Source organism: Ursus americanus, chromosome 3, assembly GCF_024610735.1.
Source record: "Ursus americanus isolate L20-20 chromosome 3, mUrsAme1.1.p, whole genome shotgun sequence".
Lineage (NCBI taxonomy): Eukaryota > Metazoa > Chordata > Mammalia > Carnivora > Ursidae > Ursus > Ursus americanus.
In genome coordinates, this window is record NC_142129.1 from 6,177,626 (window position 1) to 6,194,345 (window position 16,720).

A 16,720-nucleotide genomic window follows, 5' to 3' on the forward strand; every position below is an offset into this window, starting at 1 on the left:
GGGTTGATGGGGCATCTGGTCTGAGCCACCAAAGCACATTCATCTATCCGTCCACGTCCATGGGGGAGGCACCAGCCCTCCAGCCGGAAAACCAGTTCCTGCTGCTCCTAGTTGCTCAATCTAAGTCCCAGGCTTTGCAAAATGGGGATGATACCTGCATGCCTAGAAAGAGACCCGCCACGTGTGGCAAAGGCCTCAGAACGATGTCCGGCGGGCAGGCAGAGAATGCTAAGCCGTGGAACTCAGCACCAGCCAATGCCTACATCCCAGAAGCACGTGCTCCAGGCCACCTGCCCTCTCCCACTTCCTTCACCCTAAGGCTCAGCTCCATGTCCCAAAACTACCTTCCCTTTACCCCTCGGCCTGCAAGTCTGTGAGAGGTCAGAAGGAAAGCAATCTGGTTAAACCAATTTCAAGTTACCTACATATTAAAAAGAGAAGGTAGGCCAAAGGCCCCCGGCTGGGCGTTCAGGTGATGCCAAGTAAGGACACAGTTCTCAGGGCCCCAGTCTGCCCCTCTCCCCGCCCCCAGGCCTCGGTTCCCCTAAGCCTGCTTCTCAAGAAAGGCATCTTCGCTCCCTCCACCCCTAAGGTTCTGAGGCCACGGACTCCCTGACAGCTCGTAGGGAAGGCTCACAGTGCAAATGCACAGTGTGGACACTAAGGACTTATGGATCGGCCTCCCCTCCTGCCTGCTCTCCCCCTGGCCACTGTTCCCTCTGCCACTCACCCCCCGCCCCCCTCAAGAGCCTGCTCTCAGCCACACCTGCCCTAACGCTCCTGCTTCACCCTCACAGAGTGGCCCAGCTCCCCCAGGATTCCATGCCATCTTACGGGGTCTCCTGGAACACGGTGAGGTATAAGTAAATTAATACAGGATAAAGCATGAAAAACTCCCAAACCAGGGTCCTCTGGCCTGTCCCCTCTGGACTCCGTGCCCCAGGCGTGCAGACTGTTCCTTGAACACCACACCATACTTTCTCCATCCCTTGCTGCCTCTGCAAACCTGTTCTCCGGGATCCCCATGCCTGGCATACACATTCAACTAAGAGATGAAAGAGGAAAGTCAGCAGTCTGAGCTAGCTGCCACAGGGCTGTAGGAGCAAGGACTGTCGTATTTGTAGGGGGTCTTCCACCGGGCAGAGAGCAGAAGCTCAGTGGCAGAGGACTGAATGGGGGGGGATGCCATCTCTGCTACCTGAGGTCCTACAGCCTGAGGAGGTGGTCTTTCCATCCCTCTCCCGTGACCTTGAAGAAAGGGGTCTTGAGGAGTCTTCCCCAGGCTCTAACCTTTGCCCCGGTTTTCTTAAAATCTGGGCTTTATTCCCACCACTCCCAGCCCCCCCTCTGGCACCTCCTACAGGCTGATCTGTTCACCTGCAGGGTCCAGAGTGCCCGTGTGGCCCCTCCCCGCCTCCTCCCTGCCTTCCACTGTGCTACATGCAACTGGGCCACAAGGGAGGAGCTAAATCAATGTACCTGGAAGAAATATGACTTTCCCCGGCCACTAGCACCCACACAGACATCCTCCTTTTCAGAATTCCTAGAGCTCTTTGGTGCAAAGTCCTGCTGAAGCCTCCAGGCCCCCACCAGGCACTCATTCCCGCAACCAGCTAATTACCGGCATGCCCGGGGAAGTGACAAACCCAGATCCCTGGGCCCCCATCTCAAGCCGACTGAATCAGATCGCTCGCAGGAAGCAGCGGAAATGTGTACTTCAGCAGGTCCCCCAGGTGGGTGTTACTACCAGGCTGGCGACCGGCTACCCTGAGGAAGAGGCAGAAGGGCAAAGGAGCCCAGGAGAGAGCATCCCTGTCTCCAAAATGGCTACGGTTGCTCTCCACCTGTCTCAGCATCCCAGGGCCGCTGCCAGGATCTCATCACCCAGAGGAAGCAAGACGAACTCAAGCCCCAGGCAGGCCTGCAAGGGAGAGTCGCTGCTGAGGGGGCACCCCCTGCCCACTCCCTCTGAGCCATCCCCAGCATGCCCTGCCCACAGCTCAGGGGCACCGTCCCTCTCTAGCCTCAGCTTGAACCCACCAGGAAAACCTGCACCTGCCAACTGATCTCAGTCCCAGAGCACTACCAAGCCCCACGTCCTGGTGGCGGGCCAGCAGAGCCTGAGGAAGCCCTCAAAGAGTGAGGTGCCGCAGGAATGCTCAGGGGGACTCCGCTGTTTAAAAAAAAATGTTGGAGGAAAACAAAGGGGACAGCAACAAGTCACCACCAGCTGACCAAGCCCAGTTCCTGCCCAACGAGTAGCCACACGGCACATCCAAGGCCACGGTGCGCTTCCCAGGCCTCGCCGTGGGTCTGCAGGGCCCACCCCCGCTCAGACTCCACTGGGACAGACCTCCCGGATAACGTCTACTCAGACACCAGCCCGCCTTGCCAGGCCACTTGCTGGGACCCCGAGGCTGCTTCTCCCAGCAGCTCGCCCTGGCTCCTGGCTCACTTGGCCCAGTGTCTGGAGCTTCCACGTGCCCAGGCTGTCCCCCATCTGGCCCGAGGCCCAGTTCCTCTGCAGCCCTCTTTCTAGGACACAGCCAGGAGACCTGAGCAAGTCTCAAGAGCTCCTTTCCTTGCAGACTCCTACCTGAGGTCCCGCATGATCCCTCCTTTGTCCAAGCCTCAGTTTCCCCACCACAGAGATGAGACTGGCTCAGAGGCTCTGCCCACAGTTAAGTCTTTTCTATCCCTCCACCCCACCTCTGGGTTACACTCTTTCATTCCTCAAAACTGCAGGATGGACACCGTTTCTCCTTCCTTGGCCTTTGGTGGAAAAGGAACTAACTTTTCAGAAACAATCCGTCTCCCCTCAAACCCTGTCCTGAAACAGGGAAGCTGAATGTTCCTGTGAAACAATGGGAAGGGCGGGAGGAAGCCCTGGCCACAGGGTTAGAGGTGACTGAAGGAGGCAGGGAGAAGACCGGAGGGCAAGGTGCCATCACGTTCCCTCAGTCCCAAACGGATTCTGACTACGTCTCCTAGGTCACCTTCAGAGCTGGGACAAATAAATCCTTCACCGAAGTATTACCGGAGTGAAGCGGAAGCTTATTATACACTAGGAAAATGTCATCCCTTCCCGCTAAGAGGCTCGGCCCTAGTAAACACAGACCAGCCTCCCCGGCTACGGATGTGTTATGTAACACGAGGACCCAGGTCTGCTGGGCCCTGGCAGGGGGGCTCGGTCAGGCTCACAGGGAGAAGGGGAACGCCCCGAGAAGCCGCTCCCCTCCCACCCCCAAGAAAGAAGGTGGGGACGCTGTTTTACAAGGCAGCAGCAATATGGTTTGGCAGATGGAGGGACTCTACTGCAAGAAGGGTACAGGGCAGAAATTGGAGAAGGAGTTTTCTGGGTTTTTGGTTTTTTTTTCTGCCTGCCTAGGGCTGGGTGACAAAAGTGGGGAAGCAGGGGTGAGATGGGTACTAAAGATGGATTCTAGGAGACAGGCTGGGAGAAAAGGGGGAGCAGGAAGAAAGAGGTGGGAGGCCCTGCCAAGAAAGAGCAGGGAAGCAGGGATCAGGAGAGCTGAGAGCGGATGTGTGAGGAGCAGCTGGGCCTGGTGACAATGAGACATCGGGTCCCAGGATTCACGATGGTGATACCAAGCTTCCAGGCCAAGCAAACAGAACATGAGGTACTTCCAAACCGCAATGGGGAAGTTGGTCACGGGGAAGGGCTCTAAGTGGGGAAATTCTGCCTGTCATGTTGAATTCAAGACAGGATAAAAACTCAGTGCATCCCAGGAACCATGGCCTTCACGTCACAGAAGATGCCCAGCTGGCGACCTCCGGAGCTGGGGTGTGTGTTGGGGGAGGGGGGAGGGGCAGTCACAGGTCATGTTAAGGAAGTTGGAGCTGGATGGGAATCTGGCTAATTCCTGCCCCTCCCTGCTCGGGGAAGTGCTCGGCAGCCGATGTCTTTCTTTCCTCAGTCCCTTCCGTAGCTATCCCACCAAGTCTCTTCACCAAAACGAGCTGGGGGTATCTTAGAGCCTATTGGGAACTTCTACTTCCTGGGAAGGACAGTGAAGCCACAAGGCATGGCCGCTCTCCCTGCCCCACCCGCTTCGGATCTAGGAGAAAAATTTGGTCATCTCCTCTCTTTGGGGCCCTAGGCTCACACAAATGCCATCTTCTGGTCCCCAGCCACAACGGTGATTCAGGCCATTTACTCAGATCCATGTTAATGAGTTTTTCCTGTCGCCTAATTAGTTCACAGTGAACTCAGCCTTGAGAGGAAAGAGGTAAGAGAGGACTGGGGAAAGGACAGAGGAAGTCTTCAGATTAGAACGTTGCGAGAACAGGGCAGGACCCCAACTCTTAATGGGGTCCTCTACTCCCAAAATACTGAATGCTCCTTCCCCAACTGGGGGGCCTTCCAAAAGCAGAAAGAATGTTCAGGTGAGCCCCCAGAGCCTCACACAAGATGAGAACGTGGCCCTAATTGTGAGACCCAAGAAGTAGACAGGTCCCTGCCCACAACTCCATCTCATCACCAAAAAACCCCCTGCAATTCCCCCTGCATTTCCACTAAAGCTGAACCCACCACCTGCTGGTGGGCGTCCCCCTTCAAATGGAGCGGGGAGGAGGCAGATGACCCAGGGTGAGGCCCATCTGCTCCTTGGGCACTCAAAGGTCACAGTGCCACCAGGCTTTCTGTGGGTGCGGCGAGCCCCCACCACATCAGGGGTCGTGGGATATGTGCCAGCAGCGTGCACCCACTTCCTCTGCCCACCTTGGTAGCCAGAATCCCGGGCCCAAAAGCCTAGAGAAAGGAGCGCTGGGCAGGGCAGCAGCCCGGGGTTCTGGCATTCGACGCCCGGCACCGTGTCCATGGAGGTCAGTCACCCCCCCCCCCGCAGTCCCGCGCCCGCCTCCCGAGCGGTTCCCGGGTGCGCGTGGGACCCGGCGAAGGCGCGGATGTACCGGCCGGCGCCTCCCACGCGGTCGCGCCGCCGGAGCCCCGCGCCAGGCCCGGCCTGCGCCCGCCTGGCAGCGGCAGCGTACGGGGTGTGCGTCGGGAAAGGGCGCCGCGGCGAGCGCCACCCTCCGGGGCCCGCGGGCTCTGGGCCCGGGAAGGCTGCCATCCACTAACGGGAGGCTCGATCCCCCGCCCAGCCGCGGGGAAGGGCCGGGGCAACGGCCCCACCTCCCGGCCCGCCGAGGCCCTGGACTGCGCCCACCTTCCCTCGCCATGCCTGGCCAGCTCTGGCCCTAGCCCCCCGGACCCGCATCTGCGGCTCTGAGCGCACCTGTCCCAGGAGCGACACCACCCTCGCGCCCTGGAGCACTAAGAGCAGAAAACGTGTCCCCTGGCACGGGACCGGCCCCGAGCCCCAGTGTCCCCGGACGAGACACAGCGAAGCCTGGACGAGCGTTCTGCAGCGCCGGCGATGAGCACACCGCGTGGCTGGGACCTCAGGCGTGCGAGGACCCCCAGACAGGGAGAGCGTGGCCGAGCCGGGCCACCGCGCCCCATCTCCCGCAGACCCCGGCTCCGCTCACCCTCGATGGAGATGACGTGCTCTCGGATCTGGTTCTGCAGCGCCAAGTCCTCGATGCGCTCGATCAGGTCGTAGATGGCGTAGATATTGGGATGCACGGATTCGAAGCGTTGGATCTCGGCCCGGATGGCTGCCGAGTTGGAGAGCGCGAACTGCTGGGGGGGCCCGCCGGCCAGCTGCTGCGAGGGGCCGCCGCCGCCCCCAGCCCCCGGCCCCGCGCCGCCGAACTGCCCGCCGCCCCCCGCGCCGCCGCCGCCACCGCCGCCGCCCCCCGGCGCCGCCAGGCTCGGCTGCTGCTGCGGGCTCTGCCCCCCGCCCGCCTGGAAGTTCATGGCTCTGGAGCCGCGGGGCCCGAGGCGGGCCCGGCCGGGGCCCGGGGCGGCGCTGCGGCGGCGGCGGTGGCGGGCGGGCGCGCGGGGCTGGCGGGGCCGGGACTACGGAGCCGGCGGCGCGGGGCTAGCGCATGAGGCCGGAGGCCGGGGGCCGAGGCCGGGAGGCGCCGCCGCGCACGCTGTGGTCGCCGCTGCAGGGCGCTTCTCGGCGCCGCGATCCCGCTGCCTCGGAGCAGCCTCCAGCGGCAACAACAACGGGACCGGGAGCGCGCGGCCCGGGCCCTCCCCCCGCGTCATGCGCACGCACCGCCGCCCCCGCCAGCTCCGGCACACGCAGCCCGAGCCCCCCTCCCCGCCGCCCCCGCCCCTCCTGCGCGCCGGCCCCAGCGCCCCCGCCCCTCGCTCGCTAGCTGGCTCTTCAGCCTCCACCCCCAAGCCGCGCGCTCCAGCCCCGGCGCCCGGGCCCCTCCCACCCAGCCCTGGCCCTTCCGCCTGCTCTCCAGCCCCCACCCACACCCGCCTTGAGGGCCACCGGCTCCAAGTGGACAGCTGCTCGGGCCTCCTCCCGGCCCCGGCTGTCTCTTTCGCCTCCCTGCTCTGGTCTGGGTGGGGTGTCCGATCTTTGGGCAGTGCCCGAGCAGTGTGCCCTGAGCCTGAGAGTGCTGATGAACGCGGCGGATTGGCCGAGAAGGGCCACCAGCCCAGGCACAGCTGCGCCTCACTTACGCGGTCCTGCATTTAGTGCTGCACAGGCTCCCCTGTTCCCGCCCGAGATCATCCCTGGAGACCACCCTGTCCCCGGGGTTCTCTCTCTGGTCGTCCCCTGGAGTCGCCACTGTGGGCTGCAGCACAGAGCCTGGAAATCTGGGTTCCCGGCTTCTATTTCCAATTCTCCCTGGGAGCTTCATCAGCAAGGCCCTTGGAAGTGGCTCTTTGAACAACAGCCCCTCGCTCATCTTCAGGCTTCTCCTAAAAGACCCCCCTGTGGGACTGGGACGGTTCACTGTCTGCCACCGCTCCGGACCCACTGGTACATGGGCAAAGAAGAGAGAGGAATCCAATATGATGTCTTCTTCCCCCACTCACCCCATTCAAGAGATTCACCAGAGCCCACATGGCTCTCTTCATTGTCCTCAACCCCTTGCCCATTTTGTGTTCCTGCCACTCCTTCAGGGGCCAGGGAGATCCCTTCGATGTTTTAGTCCCTCTACATCCCCACCGCCAAAGCTGTCTGCTAGTCAGACCTCACCCCCAACTTTTGCAAAAATGCCTAAGAGAGGTCATGTGCAGGTCACTGGCCCCAGCCAGTCAGCCTCCCAGGGCTGTGCCCAGATGTCCTCCAGCTCAATTGACATATGTCAGTCTTTTTACACACACTTCCACTTCCCAAGCCAAGCTGAGTCTTTTCCCAGCAAAGAGTTGCCCCCATCTGGCTACTCACACAACTCTGCCCCAGTACCAATGATGAGGGAACGGAAGGCAAGCTGAAGACAAAGCAGAAGCTGACACCCTGCAACCCCCCCCCCCCATGGGATGTATGTGACATTCCTCAGGCAGTCCTGGCTGCCCTAAAGGACAAGGAAACAGTCCTTACTACCTACAGCCCATTGACAAGTCCTTGAAACAGGCATGGTGACATTCCTCTAGGAACTCAGCTGCCTCGATGTTAATACTTTGCTAAGGGCAAAAGGCAGTCCTAGCCTGACCCCCTCCCCTCCACCAAGATCCTGTAAGTCTACTTTAACGTATAAAAATTCCTTTGGAAACTTCCTTTATCTCTAACCCCCCAAGATACGTATTGGCAATCATCCCCCAAGCATATGGCCCACCGATATACATCTGAAGGGTCTCATGACTCAGGTTTTATTAGACGGTAATGAATGAACTTTTCCCAACAACAGCTAGCCCCCTCAAGGTCTGGAAACCTTGCTTCCAAAATTCCCTAGAGACTTACGCTATCCCTAACCCCCTCCCCACTTGAGGGTATAAAATAGGCCATTCCTCACAACCCGGGGCAGCAGCTCTTTCTGCCCATGGGTCCTGTCCCCGTGCTTTAATAAACCACCAATTTTGCACCAAAGACACCTCAAGAATTCTTTCTTGGTCATCGGCTCCGGACTCCACCCCACTGAACGTCACGTATATCCCCCAACCTCATCACCAACGTAGTCACCCAAGTGTCTCGTTCCATCCAAAGAACCAGATGCGAGCTACTCAACACCTGGGGCCTCCTTAACTCCTGAGAGATTCAGGTTCTATCTACATGTTTGATCTTACTGATGTCTTGAACCTTCTCTGTGCTTCATCTGCAAAATACAGTGGTTGAGCAGAACACCTAGCTCTGATGCTGTGTAATTCTGAAAGCAATAGCGAACATCTCTTTCAGATGCTTAACTAGAACTGACAGCAAGAATTTGCACCAGGTAGCTCCCAGGAGAAATGCTGAGGGTAAAGAGCTTCTCCTATGTGTTGCCCCAGCAGTCAGCACAGATCTATGTTAGGCCCGGTGGGCTTGTCTACAAGTCTCTCCCCTATCGTTGTATGAGCCATGTGAGGGCAGGGACAAGTTCACACGTATGAATCACCATTGTATTCCCTGCATCTTGCACAGTGCCTGACATATAGTATACATTTAATACATGTTTCTAGAATAAACGAATGAATAGGAGAGAAGGAACTAGAGAGAAGTTAGGTCTGTATGTTATACATCTAAACTGACTTTCTCAAGGCAATACCTGTTCCCACTTGGGGTACCTGCTCCCATAAGTAAGCATGAACTATGGAAACACTAGGGCACGTTACTTTTCACCAAGACTGGCCTATAAAACCCAGGACGTGAGATCTCTGCAGCCCAGAGGAAGGAGGGAAAAGCCATAGAAATTAGCTGGCCCAAGCCAGGCTGGGGCTGAGTCCTCTACACAGTAACACTCTAAGGACCTAGTGTCTAAGCCCAGATTTGGGTGGAGCGTGTACTCTCGGGTACTCCGGTTAATACAGGTGAGCAGACACCTACTGTATAACAGGTCCCTGACATAGTTTTCACACTGGTTTAATAAAATACTTAAGTTCTTCTTTACAATTTCCTTATGAATTATGTTTTAGAAACAAAGCAATTAAGGTTCAAAGAGATTCGATCGTCCACCCAAGGTTGTACAGTTAATAAACACAGGATAAGAGATCAGCATTTGTGCCAGGTTCCAAGGTCTATGCTTCTTGCACAGTCTTACAGGGTCAAGGTGGAGCAAGGGTCCAGGGAGACAGGACAGCCCAAGCCACTGTGGCCAGCCCTGGGGATGAATGTCCTCAGCCAACCTGATGGGACAGCCCACGAGTACCGGGCTCTGAGCCAAAGAGTCAATTACGGGGGCCCACAATGCCTTTTGACGTCCACTCTGATATAAGAACAGACCGGGATAGGGGTCACCTGAGCTCCCCAGAGCCTGCATCTGGAAACAGGGTGCTCTGACGTGTTCTCGCTGACGTCGGTTTTTGGAGTGACAGATGCCCTGGATGCCAGCGGGGGAGGTGGCGGGTCCTGCTGTGGCTCGAACCTCAGGAGGCTGGCACAACCCTTAAGCCCGCCCCCGCGGGCCCCTCAGCGACTTGCGGTCACCAGGACTAGCCTGCGGATCCCGGCACGTGGGTCAGAAGGGCGGAGGGCGGGAAATGCGCACCGCGCAGGACTACAAGTCCCACAATGCTCCGAGCAGCGGCGGCAGGGAAGGAGGGGGTGCCTTCAGGTGTCCGCGACCTCGGCGCCTCCCGTCCGGAAGTGCCCGAGGGTCCGCTATGGAGCTGGCGGAGCCGGGCGGTGAGTCCCCGCGCGGTGACCGCGCCCACCCCACCGCCCCGGGCCCCAGCTGGCTCCCGCTCGCCCCGCCCAGGGTTCGCCGGTGCCCTCCCGTGGCTCCGGGGGGCGGGAAGATGGGAGGGGTGATGGAGGAGTTGGGGGTGGGGAGGGCGAAGTCTCGGATTCCCGGGCGGGATCTCGGGTCTGCCTGCGGAGTGGGTTTGGAGAGGTTTCCAGGGGAGGCGCCGAGTCGGGCTGCCGCGGGGTGGGGCTTGAGTAGACCGGAGGGGCTAAGTTGGGTGGGGGGATGATGGCAGCCCTCCGAAGCTCCGAATTGCCAAAGGGTGGAGATTGACGTATGGTGTGGGGAAGGCTTGGGAAGCAGACCCCGGCCGCGGGCGGGTGGGGTTTGGTTAAATGATAGCGGGGCTGGGAGTGGAGGGCCTAGAACCCCATTTCCTTCCCCCTTGAAGAAACGTACTGATGGAGGAGTAGATAAGCTTTGGGGTGAAATAGACGAAGACGGTAAACTTTGGGATAGTAGATGGAAGATTAGGTAAGCTTTGGGGTGAAGTTTGCTGACCGTTGAATTTAGGGGAGAGGTTGCTTAGAAGATCAAGGCCCTTACATTGGGATAGTGTTTGAATGAATTGGGGAGATGGTCAAAGACCTAGAACTCAGGTTACAAAAAGTTAGGGCTTGGGATTTGGTTATGGGACGGGGCACTGGAGGGAAGTTTGGGACAACCGGGTTTCAGAACAGTATGTGCCCCAGGGTGGAGCATGGGTAAGGGGGCAGAGTTTGGTGGGGTGGGGTCAGGAGCCTGTTGGAGTTCAGGGGGCTGTTGGCCAGCGAGCCAGCCCCTCATGGGTTCTTTGTACCTCTCCAGCTCAGTAAGGTGGCAGGCAAGGCAGGTGCCATGGCCTTGATTGAAGGGGTGGGTGATGAGGTGACCGTCCTTTTCGCGGTGCTTGCCTGCCTTCTGGTGCTGGCTCTCGCCTGGGTCTCAACACACACCGCGGAGGGTGCCGACCCACTGCCCCAGCCATCAGGGACTCCAACACCAGCACAGCCCAGTGAAACCATGGCGGTCACCGGCAGCATCAGAGGGGAGGCCCCAGGAGCCGAGACCCCCAGCTTGAGACACAGAGGTCAGGCTGCACAGCCAGAGCCTGGCATGGGGCTCTCAGCAACATCGCCGTCGCCGGACTCCCCCCAGGAGCCCCTAGTGCTGCGGCTGAAATTCCTCAACGATTCAGAGCAGGTGGCCAGGGCCTGGCCCCACGATACCATTGGCTCCCTGAAAAGGTAAGCTGGGATGAGGACAGGAAAGAAATTCTAAAGATTGGGGTGGGAGTGATTACAAACCCAGAAGGGCCACCAGAGAGATCTGAGACTTCCCCCTCCTTCTATGGACGAGGGAACTGAGGTCCCCACATCGCGCACTGTATCATTCCCCTGTAGCAGGAGGGGACCCCCGTAGACGCCACCACCTGGGTGGTGGGTGGAGGCAAAGGTGAGGGGTGGGAGTGTTGTTGTGGGCAAGGGACCAGGATTGCCTGAGGCCTGCTCTCTTACCCAGGTCCCTCTCTCCTCAGGACCCAGTTTCCCGGCCGGGAACAGCAGGTGCGACTCATCTACCAAGGGCAACTGCTAGGAGACGACACCCAGACCCTGGGCAGCCTTCACCTCCCGCCCAACTGCGTTCTCCACTGCCACGTGTCCACGCGCGTCGGTCCCCCACACCCCCCTTGCCCACCGGGGTCAGAGCCAGGCCCCTCCGGGCTGGAAATAGGCAGCCTGCTGCTGCCGCTCCTGCTGCTGCTGCTGCTGCTGCTCTGGTATTGCCAGATCCAGTACCGGCCCTTCTTTCCCCTGACCGCCACCCTGGGTCTGGCCGGCTTCACCCTGCTCCTCAGTCTCCTGGCCTTTGCCATGTACCGCCCGTAGTGCCTCCACGGGCTCTCGGAAGCGTTGCTGGCCCCTCTGGACCTTGCTCCCCACGACACAGTGGGCGCTGTTGTCTGCCCAGGCCCACCTCTCCGGCCTGCCTCTTCCCACTACCCTGGAGCCCAGCGCTGCGCAGCAGAGCGCTCCGGGAGGCGGCCGAGGCCCCTCGCTGTGACCTCCATGGCTCAGGGCCACCTCCCGGGGCTGCTGGCTCTCAGCCCCCATTGACAGTCAGCTCCTCGGGGTCGGGCAGCTGTTGTCACTGCCTTGGCCCTGGGCAGAGCCGGGCTACACCCCTGGGCCCTTCTTAGTACTCTGCCTGAGGACCCAGCCACCTCTAGTCCCTAATAGCTCCTTGGGCTGATTTGAGGACCTAAGGACTGCGGGGGCGCTGGGGAAGAGGATCTGGGAGGGGCAGAGGGATTGTGTGGGACACGTGCAGATTAAATAACTGTGAAGTTTTCACTCCTGGTGTGTGTCTGGGTGTGTGGGCCCGTGGGGGTATTGGACGGGGAGCCCCTGCCCACTGGGAGTTAATGCGTGAAGGGCGCGGACGGAGCCCTCCCGGGGCTCCCAACATTACAAGACAGGCCGCCGACTTCCGCTCTCTCTTCGCCGCAGTCTCCGCTCCTGGCCCTTTGGCTCCGCCCCTCCGCCCCCGGCACCGCCCCGGCTCGGCGCGCGCAGCTTCCCGGAAGCGGGGGGCGGGGCGTGCGACGCCGGGGCGCGCGGGGCCTGACGGGAGCCACGTCTGTGCTGGTCGGGGGCTGAGACGCAATTGGCGTCCAGACCGCGGTCCGGGGGTTGCTGGGAAGATGGCGGACTCGGTGGCCGGCCGATGAGGAGGCCGCGGGGGGAGCCCGGCTCCCCGGCCCCGAGACCGACTGAGGGAGCGACCTGCGCGGGGCCTGGGGAGCCATGTAGGGGTGGCGCCTACGGGGCGGGCTGCGGGAGGGCGGCGGGAGTTGGTGTTGGTGACCGTGACCACGGTCTTCTGGCGTTGCCGGGCCCGGGTGGGTGTGGGGGCCCCTGACACGGCGGACTCCGCGCCATTGCAAAGCTGCGCGCTCGGGCTCCACAGCGCCCTGCGAGGTGGGCGCTGCGTTCTCGTTTCACGGGCGAGGAGGCTTGGGCAGAGAGACGAAGCCACTTGTCCAAGGTCATGCAGCTGGTAAGTGGGAGCGCCCAGCATGGAACCCAGGACCGCCCGGCTGCCGAGCCCGCGTTCCACCCTCCTTGCCGCTGCCGCCTCCTGCGGGAGGGGGAGGTGGTCGGGAGGGCGTATCGACGGGGCAAGCTGGGCTCCAGGCTGGGCACGACCACTAACCCGATTCGTGACCTCGGGCTTAACCCCTTTTCCTCTCTGGGCCTTGGTTTCTCCACCTGTGAAATTGAGGTAGTGCCAACCCTGCCTACCACCGCAAAGGCGTGTGTGGAGCATCGGAGGAGATACGTAGTGCATGTGGACTTGCTTTGTAAATATCACGGTGCTGAGTTACACTGAAGGTGCTGTTTCAAAGGATGGAAGGAGGCCGAGAGGGGCGGGGTGGGAAGAAGACTAGAGCAGTCACAAGGAAGGGTGAACATGAGTGGGTTGCTCTGACCTCTGGGCCCTCTGAATGGGGACTGAGGTCAGGAGTAGATAGCCGGTTTTTCTCCCCTTTGGAGAAAACCTCACCCCCTTTTCTGGGCTGCCCCTCAGGGTCTCCATCACCCAACTCCATGCTTCGAGTCCTGCTCTCTGCCCAGGCCTCTGCTGCTCGGCTGTCTGGCCTGCTGCTGCTCCCGCCAGTACAGCCCTGCTGTCTGGGGCCCAGCAAGTGGGGGGACCGGCCTCCTGGAGGAGGCCTCCATGCAGGCCCTGTTCAGGGGCTACAGCGGCTTCTGGAACAGGCGAGGAGCCCTGGGGAGCTGCTGCGTTGGCTGGGCCAGAACCCCACCAAGGTGCGCGCCCATCACTACCCTGTGGCACTTCGTCGTCTGGGCCAGCTCTTGGGGTCTCAGCCACGGCCCCCTCCCGTGGAGCAGGCCACACTACAGGACTTGAGTCAGCTCATCATCCGAAACTGCCCCTCCTTTGATATTCACACCATCCACGTGTGTCTGCACCTTGCAGTCTTACTTGGTGAGGAGGGTGTCTGGGGGGTGGGTGTTAACGGAAGAATAGAGAAAGAGCATAGAAGACCCAAGATCACTGACAGAATTCACCTCTCAGGCTTTGCCAGGAATGGTACATGGCCTGGCACACTTGGTGCTGCTCCCCTGTATCCACAGCAGACACCAGGAGTCCAGCAGCATTCGTTCCAGCATAGCTAGGGGTGCCAACCCTGATTCCTTCCAACACAGTGCTCTAGGAAGCCACTACAGTTTGTCACCGTTGGCGTGCGATGAGAGCTTATTTGCCATGTTTGTATAAGGTCTTCCCCACAGACTGTTGTGATACCTCACGTTCACGTGGTATTTCACATTTCTCCAGTGCTACTTACACTATAGCAACCCTTCCATCCAGAACATGGAGATGTGAAAGGTTGGGAATTCACCAACTGAACCCCATGACTGGAACAGAGCAGCTCCCCGTTACCAGGCCTGCCTCCTCTGACCCTCTCCCTCTCAGGCTTCCCGTCCGATGGGCCCCTGATGTGTGCCCTGGAGCAGGAGAGAAGGTTCCGCCTCCCTCCGAAGCCACCTCCCACTCTGCAACCTGGCCTGCGCGGTGGGCAAAGATTGGAAGCTGCTCTGAGCTGCCCGCGTTTCCTGAGGCGACCGCGGCAGCACCTCATCCGCAGCCTGGCAGGTGCTGGAGGGGACTGAAGGCAGGTGGCGGGAGGGGCTGAAGAGGAGGCAGGTGGTGTCTTCAGGCTGAGGTGGAATCTAGTTGAGATCTGGCCTGAGGGTCCACCATAATAGGCTGTTCTTCACAGAGGCCAGGCCAGAGGAACTGACTCCCCACGTGATGGTGCTCCTGGCCCAGCACCTGGCCCGGCACCGGTTGCGGGAGCCCCAGCTTCTGGAAGCCATTGCCCACTTCCTGGTGGTCCAGGAAGCCCAGCTCAGCAGCAAGGTGGGATTACCTCCCACCCTGCCATGCTCCTCTCCTAGCCCTCCTCTGTGTCAGGCCCTGCCCCCTGTTCAGCTTGATTGGCTGCCTCCTGCAGCAGACAACCAGCCAGGCTCTCTGCTCGGTCCCCTGGGGTTTCATCTTTGCTCACCCCCACCTGGCTCGTCCACCTACCCAGCGTGTGTGTGCCGGGTTCTCTGCAGTTCTCCGCACTCGGCGCTGTCTTAGCTTCGTTGAGCCCACTCCTCTAAGTCTTCGGGGCCAGACTTAGCGATGTCTCCTCCACTGGTTTGATTAATGACATGGGGCTCAAGACACTGGTTATGCTGTCGAACTTCTGGTGTGTACGTCGGGGTAGAGGGATTGTTCTGCCTTTACAGAGACATGATAAGCTTGCAGGCCAAGCCTCCCTGAGGTTCAGCTTGTGAAGGATATTGGAGAATTGTTTCGTGCTGGGTGAAGGGCTGCTCTTCCTCCACAGGTGGTACAGAAGTTGGTCCTGCCCTTTGGGCGGCTGAACTATCTGCCCCTGGAACAGCAGTTTATGCCCTGCCTTGAGAGGATCCTGGCTCGGGAAGCAGGGGTGGCTCCCCTGGCTACTGTCAACATCTTGATGTCACTGTGCCAGCTGCGGTGTCTGCCCTTCAGAGCCCTGCACTTTGTCTTTTCCCCAAGTTTCATCAACCACATCAGTGGTGCGCGGACGGGAGGGCTGGCTGGGGACTCGGGGGCCAGCGGGCAGGGGAAAGTGGGGGTGGGAGTCTGCAGACCCGCGAGCCTCAGCCCTGCTTTCCCACAGGCACCCCTCATGCCCTGATTGTGCGGCGCTACCTCTCCCTGCTAGACACGGCCGTGGAGCTGGAGCTTCCAGGATACCGGGGTCCCCGCCTTCCCCGAAGGCAGCAAGTGCCCATCTTCCCCCAGCCACTCATCACTGACCGTGCCCGCTGCAAGTACAGGTGGATGGGGCGGCTTGGGGGAGGGGAGGGGACCAGCCTGCAGGAAGCAGAGTAGAAAAGCCAGGAGGACCCTGAACTGTCCATGCTGATGACCCACTCTTAGCAGTCGTAGAGGGAAAAAAATGGGCCTTGGGACATCAAAGGCATTTGCCCAGGGCCAAGCCTCCTGAACCTTCCATATCGGTGTTTGTTCCCCCTCCCGTCTCAGTCACAAGGATATAGTGGCGGAGGGGCTGCGCCAGCTGCTAGGGGAGGAGAAGTACCGACAGGACCTGACTGTGCCTCCAGGCTACTGCACAGGTGAACTGCAGGCGGGCAGGTGGGTGGCCGGCGGGGGATACAGAGCCTTGGCGAGAAGCCAGTGGCCCTTTCTCTCCCCCCTTCCCCCGTTCCAGACTTCCTGCTGTGTGTGAGCAGCTCTGGTGCTGTGCTTCCCGTGAGGACCCAGGACCCCTTCCTACCCTACCCTCCCAGGTCCTGTCCCCAGGGCCAGGCTGCCTCTCAGCCCACTACCCACGACCCTGCCCAGAGGTAAGGGAAGAGGGCGGGAGAGCCCCCCTGCCTCTGTGGACACCACCCTGAACATGGTCCACTCCCTCCAGGGTGGTGCTGATGCTGCGAGAACGCTGGCATTTCTGCCGGGACGGCCGAGTGCTGCTGGGCTCACGGGCCCTACGGGAGCGGCACCTGGGCCTGCTGGGCTACCAGCTCCTGCCGGTGAGAGCACCCCCGCCCCGGGAGAGACTCCATGCCAGCCTCACGCCCCTCGCCCAGTCCACAGACCCCGTGGGTAACCTGCCGCTCCCCCTCCCCTGCAGCTACCCTTCGAGGAACTGGAGTCACAGAGAGGCCTGCCCCAGCTCAAGAGCTACCTGAGGCAGAAGCTCCAGGCCTTGGGCCTCCGCTGGGGGCCTGAAGGGGGGTGAAGGGGGTACACTTGGGGCTCAGGATGACCCCCTGATGGGGGGTGGACAATTTGCACTTTGGCTCTCTATCTTTTGGTTTCTCATTAAAGTCCCTTTCCTTGCCCATCATGCATCTTATTTCTGGGACAGGGAGCGGGCTGGGCCCCCCCTTTGCCATCCACGCTCCCTCCCCGTATAGAGACAGAAGGCCAGAGG

The 16,720-nt window shown here is 60.4% G+C and overlaps 3 protein-coding genes across 13 annotated transcripts in view; 2 read left to right on the forward strand and 1 right to left on the reverse strand.

Annotated features, from left to right (window-relative positions):
* Positions 1-6,185, reverse strand: part of AGAP3 (ArfGAP with GTPase domain, ankyrin repeat and PH domain 3) — a 53,486-nt gene extending 47,301 nt beyond the window's left edge. For 2 of the 6 annotated variants that reach the window (XM_087860693.1, XM_045792305.2), the window contains exon 1: positions 5,512-6,183. In XM_087860693.1, the coding sequence (XP_087716819.1) occupies positions 5,512-5,842 (331 nt within the window). In that variant the 5' untranslated portion in view covers positions 5,843-6,183. Of the gene's footprint in view, positions 1-5,511 lie in introns of all 6 variants that reach the window. The other 4 variants (XM_087860694.1, XM_045792306.2, XM_045792309.2 and 1 more) reach the window with 4 other exon arrangements.
* A 3,330-nt stretch (positions 6,186-9,515) lies between these two features.
* TMUB1 (transmembrane and ubiquitin like domain containing 1) lies at positions 9,516-12,047 on the forward strand. Its single transcript, XM_045792311.2, has 3 exons — positions 9,516-9,653; positions 10,522-10,940; positions 11,231-12,047. Exons 1-3 carry the CDS (start codon positions 9,540-9,542, stop codon positions 11,580-11,582), a joined length of 885 nt encoding a protein of 294 aa, XP_045648267.2. The 5' UTR covers positions 9,516-9,539; the 3' UTR covers positions 11,583-12,047.
* Positions 12,048-12,338: 291 nt separating this feature from the next.
* Positions 12,339-16,628, forward strand: FASTK (Fas activated serine/threonine kinase). Of its 6 annotated transcripts, none has more exons than XM_087860697.1 (10): positions 12,339-12,502; positions 13,285-13,707; positions 14,197-14,376; positions 14,504-14,643; positions 15,122-15,335; positions 15,440-15,599; positions 15,808-15,899; positions 15,958-16,130; positions 16,202-16,316; positions 16,418-16,628. In XM_087860697.1, the coding sequence occupies exons 1-10, from the start codon at positions 12,421-12,423 to the stop codon at positions 16,513-16,515; spliced, it is 1,677 nt and encodes a 558-aa protein (XP_087716823.1). In that variant the 5' UTR covers positions 12,339-12,420; the 3' UTR covers positions 16,516-16,628. The 6 variants fall into 6 exon arrangements, with proteins under 6 accessions (XP_087716823.1, XP_045648272.2, XP_045648276.2 ...); XM_045792316.2 differs by having other exon boundaries at positions 15,485-15,599; positions 15,995-16,130; XM_045792320.2 differs by having other exon boundaries at positions 12,342-12,502; positions 15,995-16,130.
* The last annotated feature ends 92 nt before the right edge of the window (positions 16,629-16,720 follow it).

What these genes read in the sequence shown, in the direction of transcription:
- TMUB1 (XM_045792311.2), top strand. Translation starts at nt 9,540, where the DNA reads ATGCTCCGAGCAGCGGCGGCAGGGAAGGAGGGGGTGCCTTCAGGTGTC. An exon ending in GGAGCTGGCGGAGCCGGGCG is followed by an intron (nt 9,654 to 10,521) that starts GTGAGTCCCCGC and finishes GTACCTCTCCAG; the next exon opens with CTCAGTAAGGTGGCAGGCAA. An exon ending in ACCATTGGCTCCCTGAAAAG is followed by an intron (nt 10,941 to 11,230) that starts GTAAGCTGGGAT and finishes CTCTCTCCTCAG; the next exon opens with GACCCAGTTTCCCGGCCGGG.
- FASTK (XM_087860697.1), top strand. Translation starts at nt 12,421, where the DNA reads ATGAGGAGGCCGCGGGGGGAGCCCGGCTCCCCGGCCCCGAGACCGACT. An exon ending in CGCGGGGCCTGGGGAGCCAT is followed by an intron (nt 12,503 to 13,284) that starts GTAGGGGTGGCG and finishes GCTGCCCCTCAG; the next exon opens with GGTCTCCATCACCCAACTCC. An exon ending in CGTGCCCGCTGCAAGTACAG is followed by an intron (nt 15,600 to 15,807) that starts GTGGATGGGGCG and finishes CTCCCGTCTCAG; the next exon opens with TCACAAGGATATAGTGGCGG.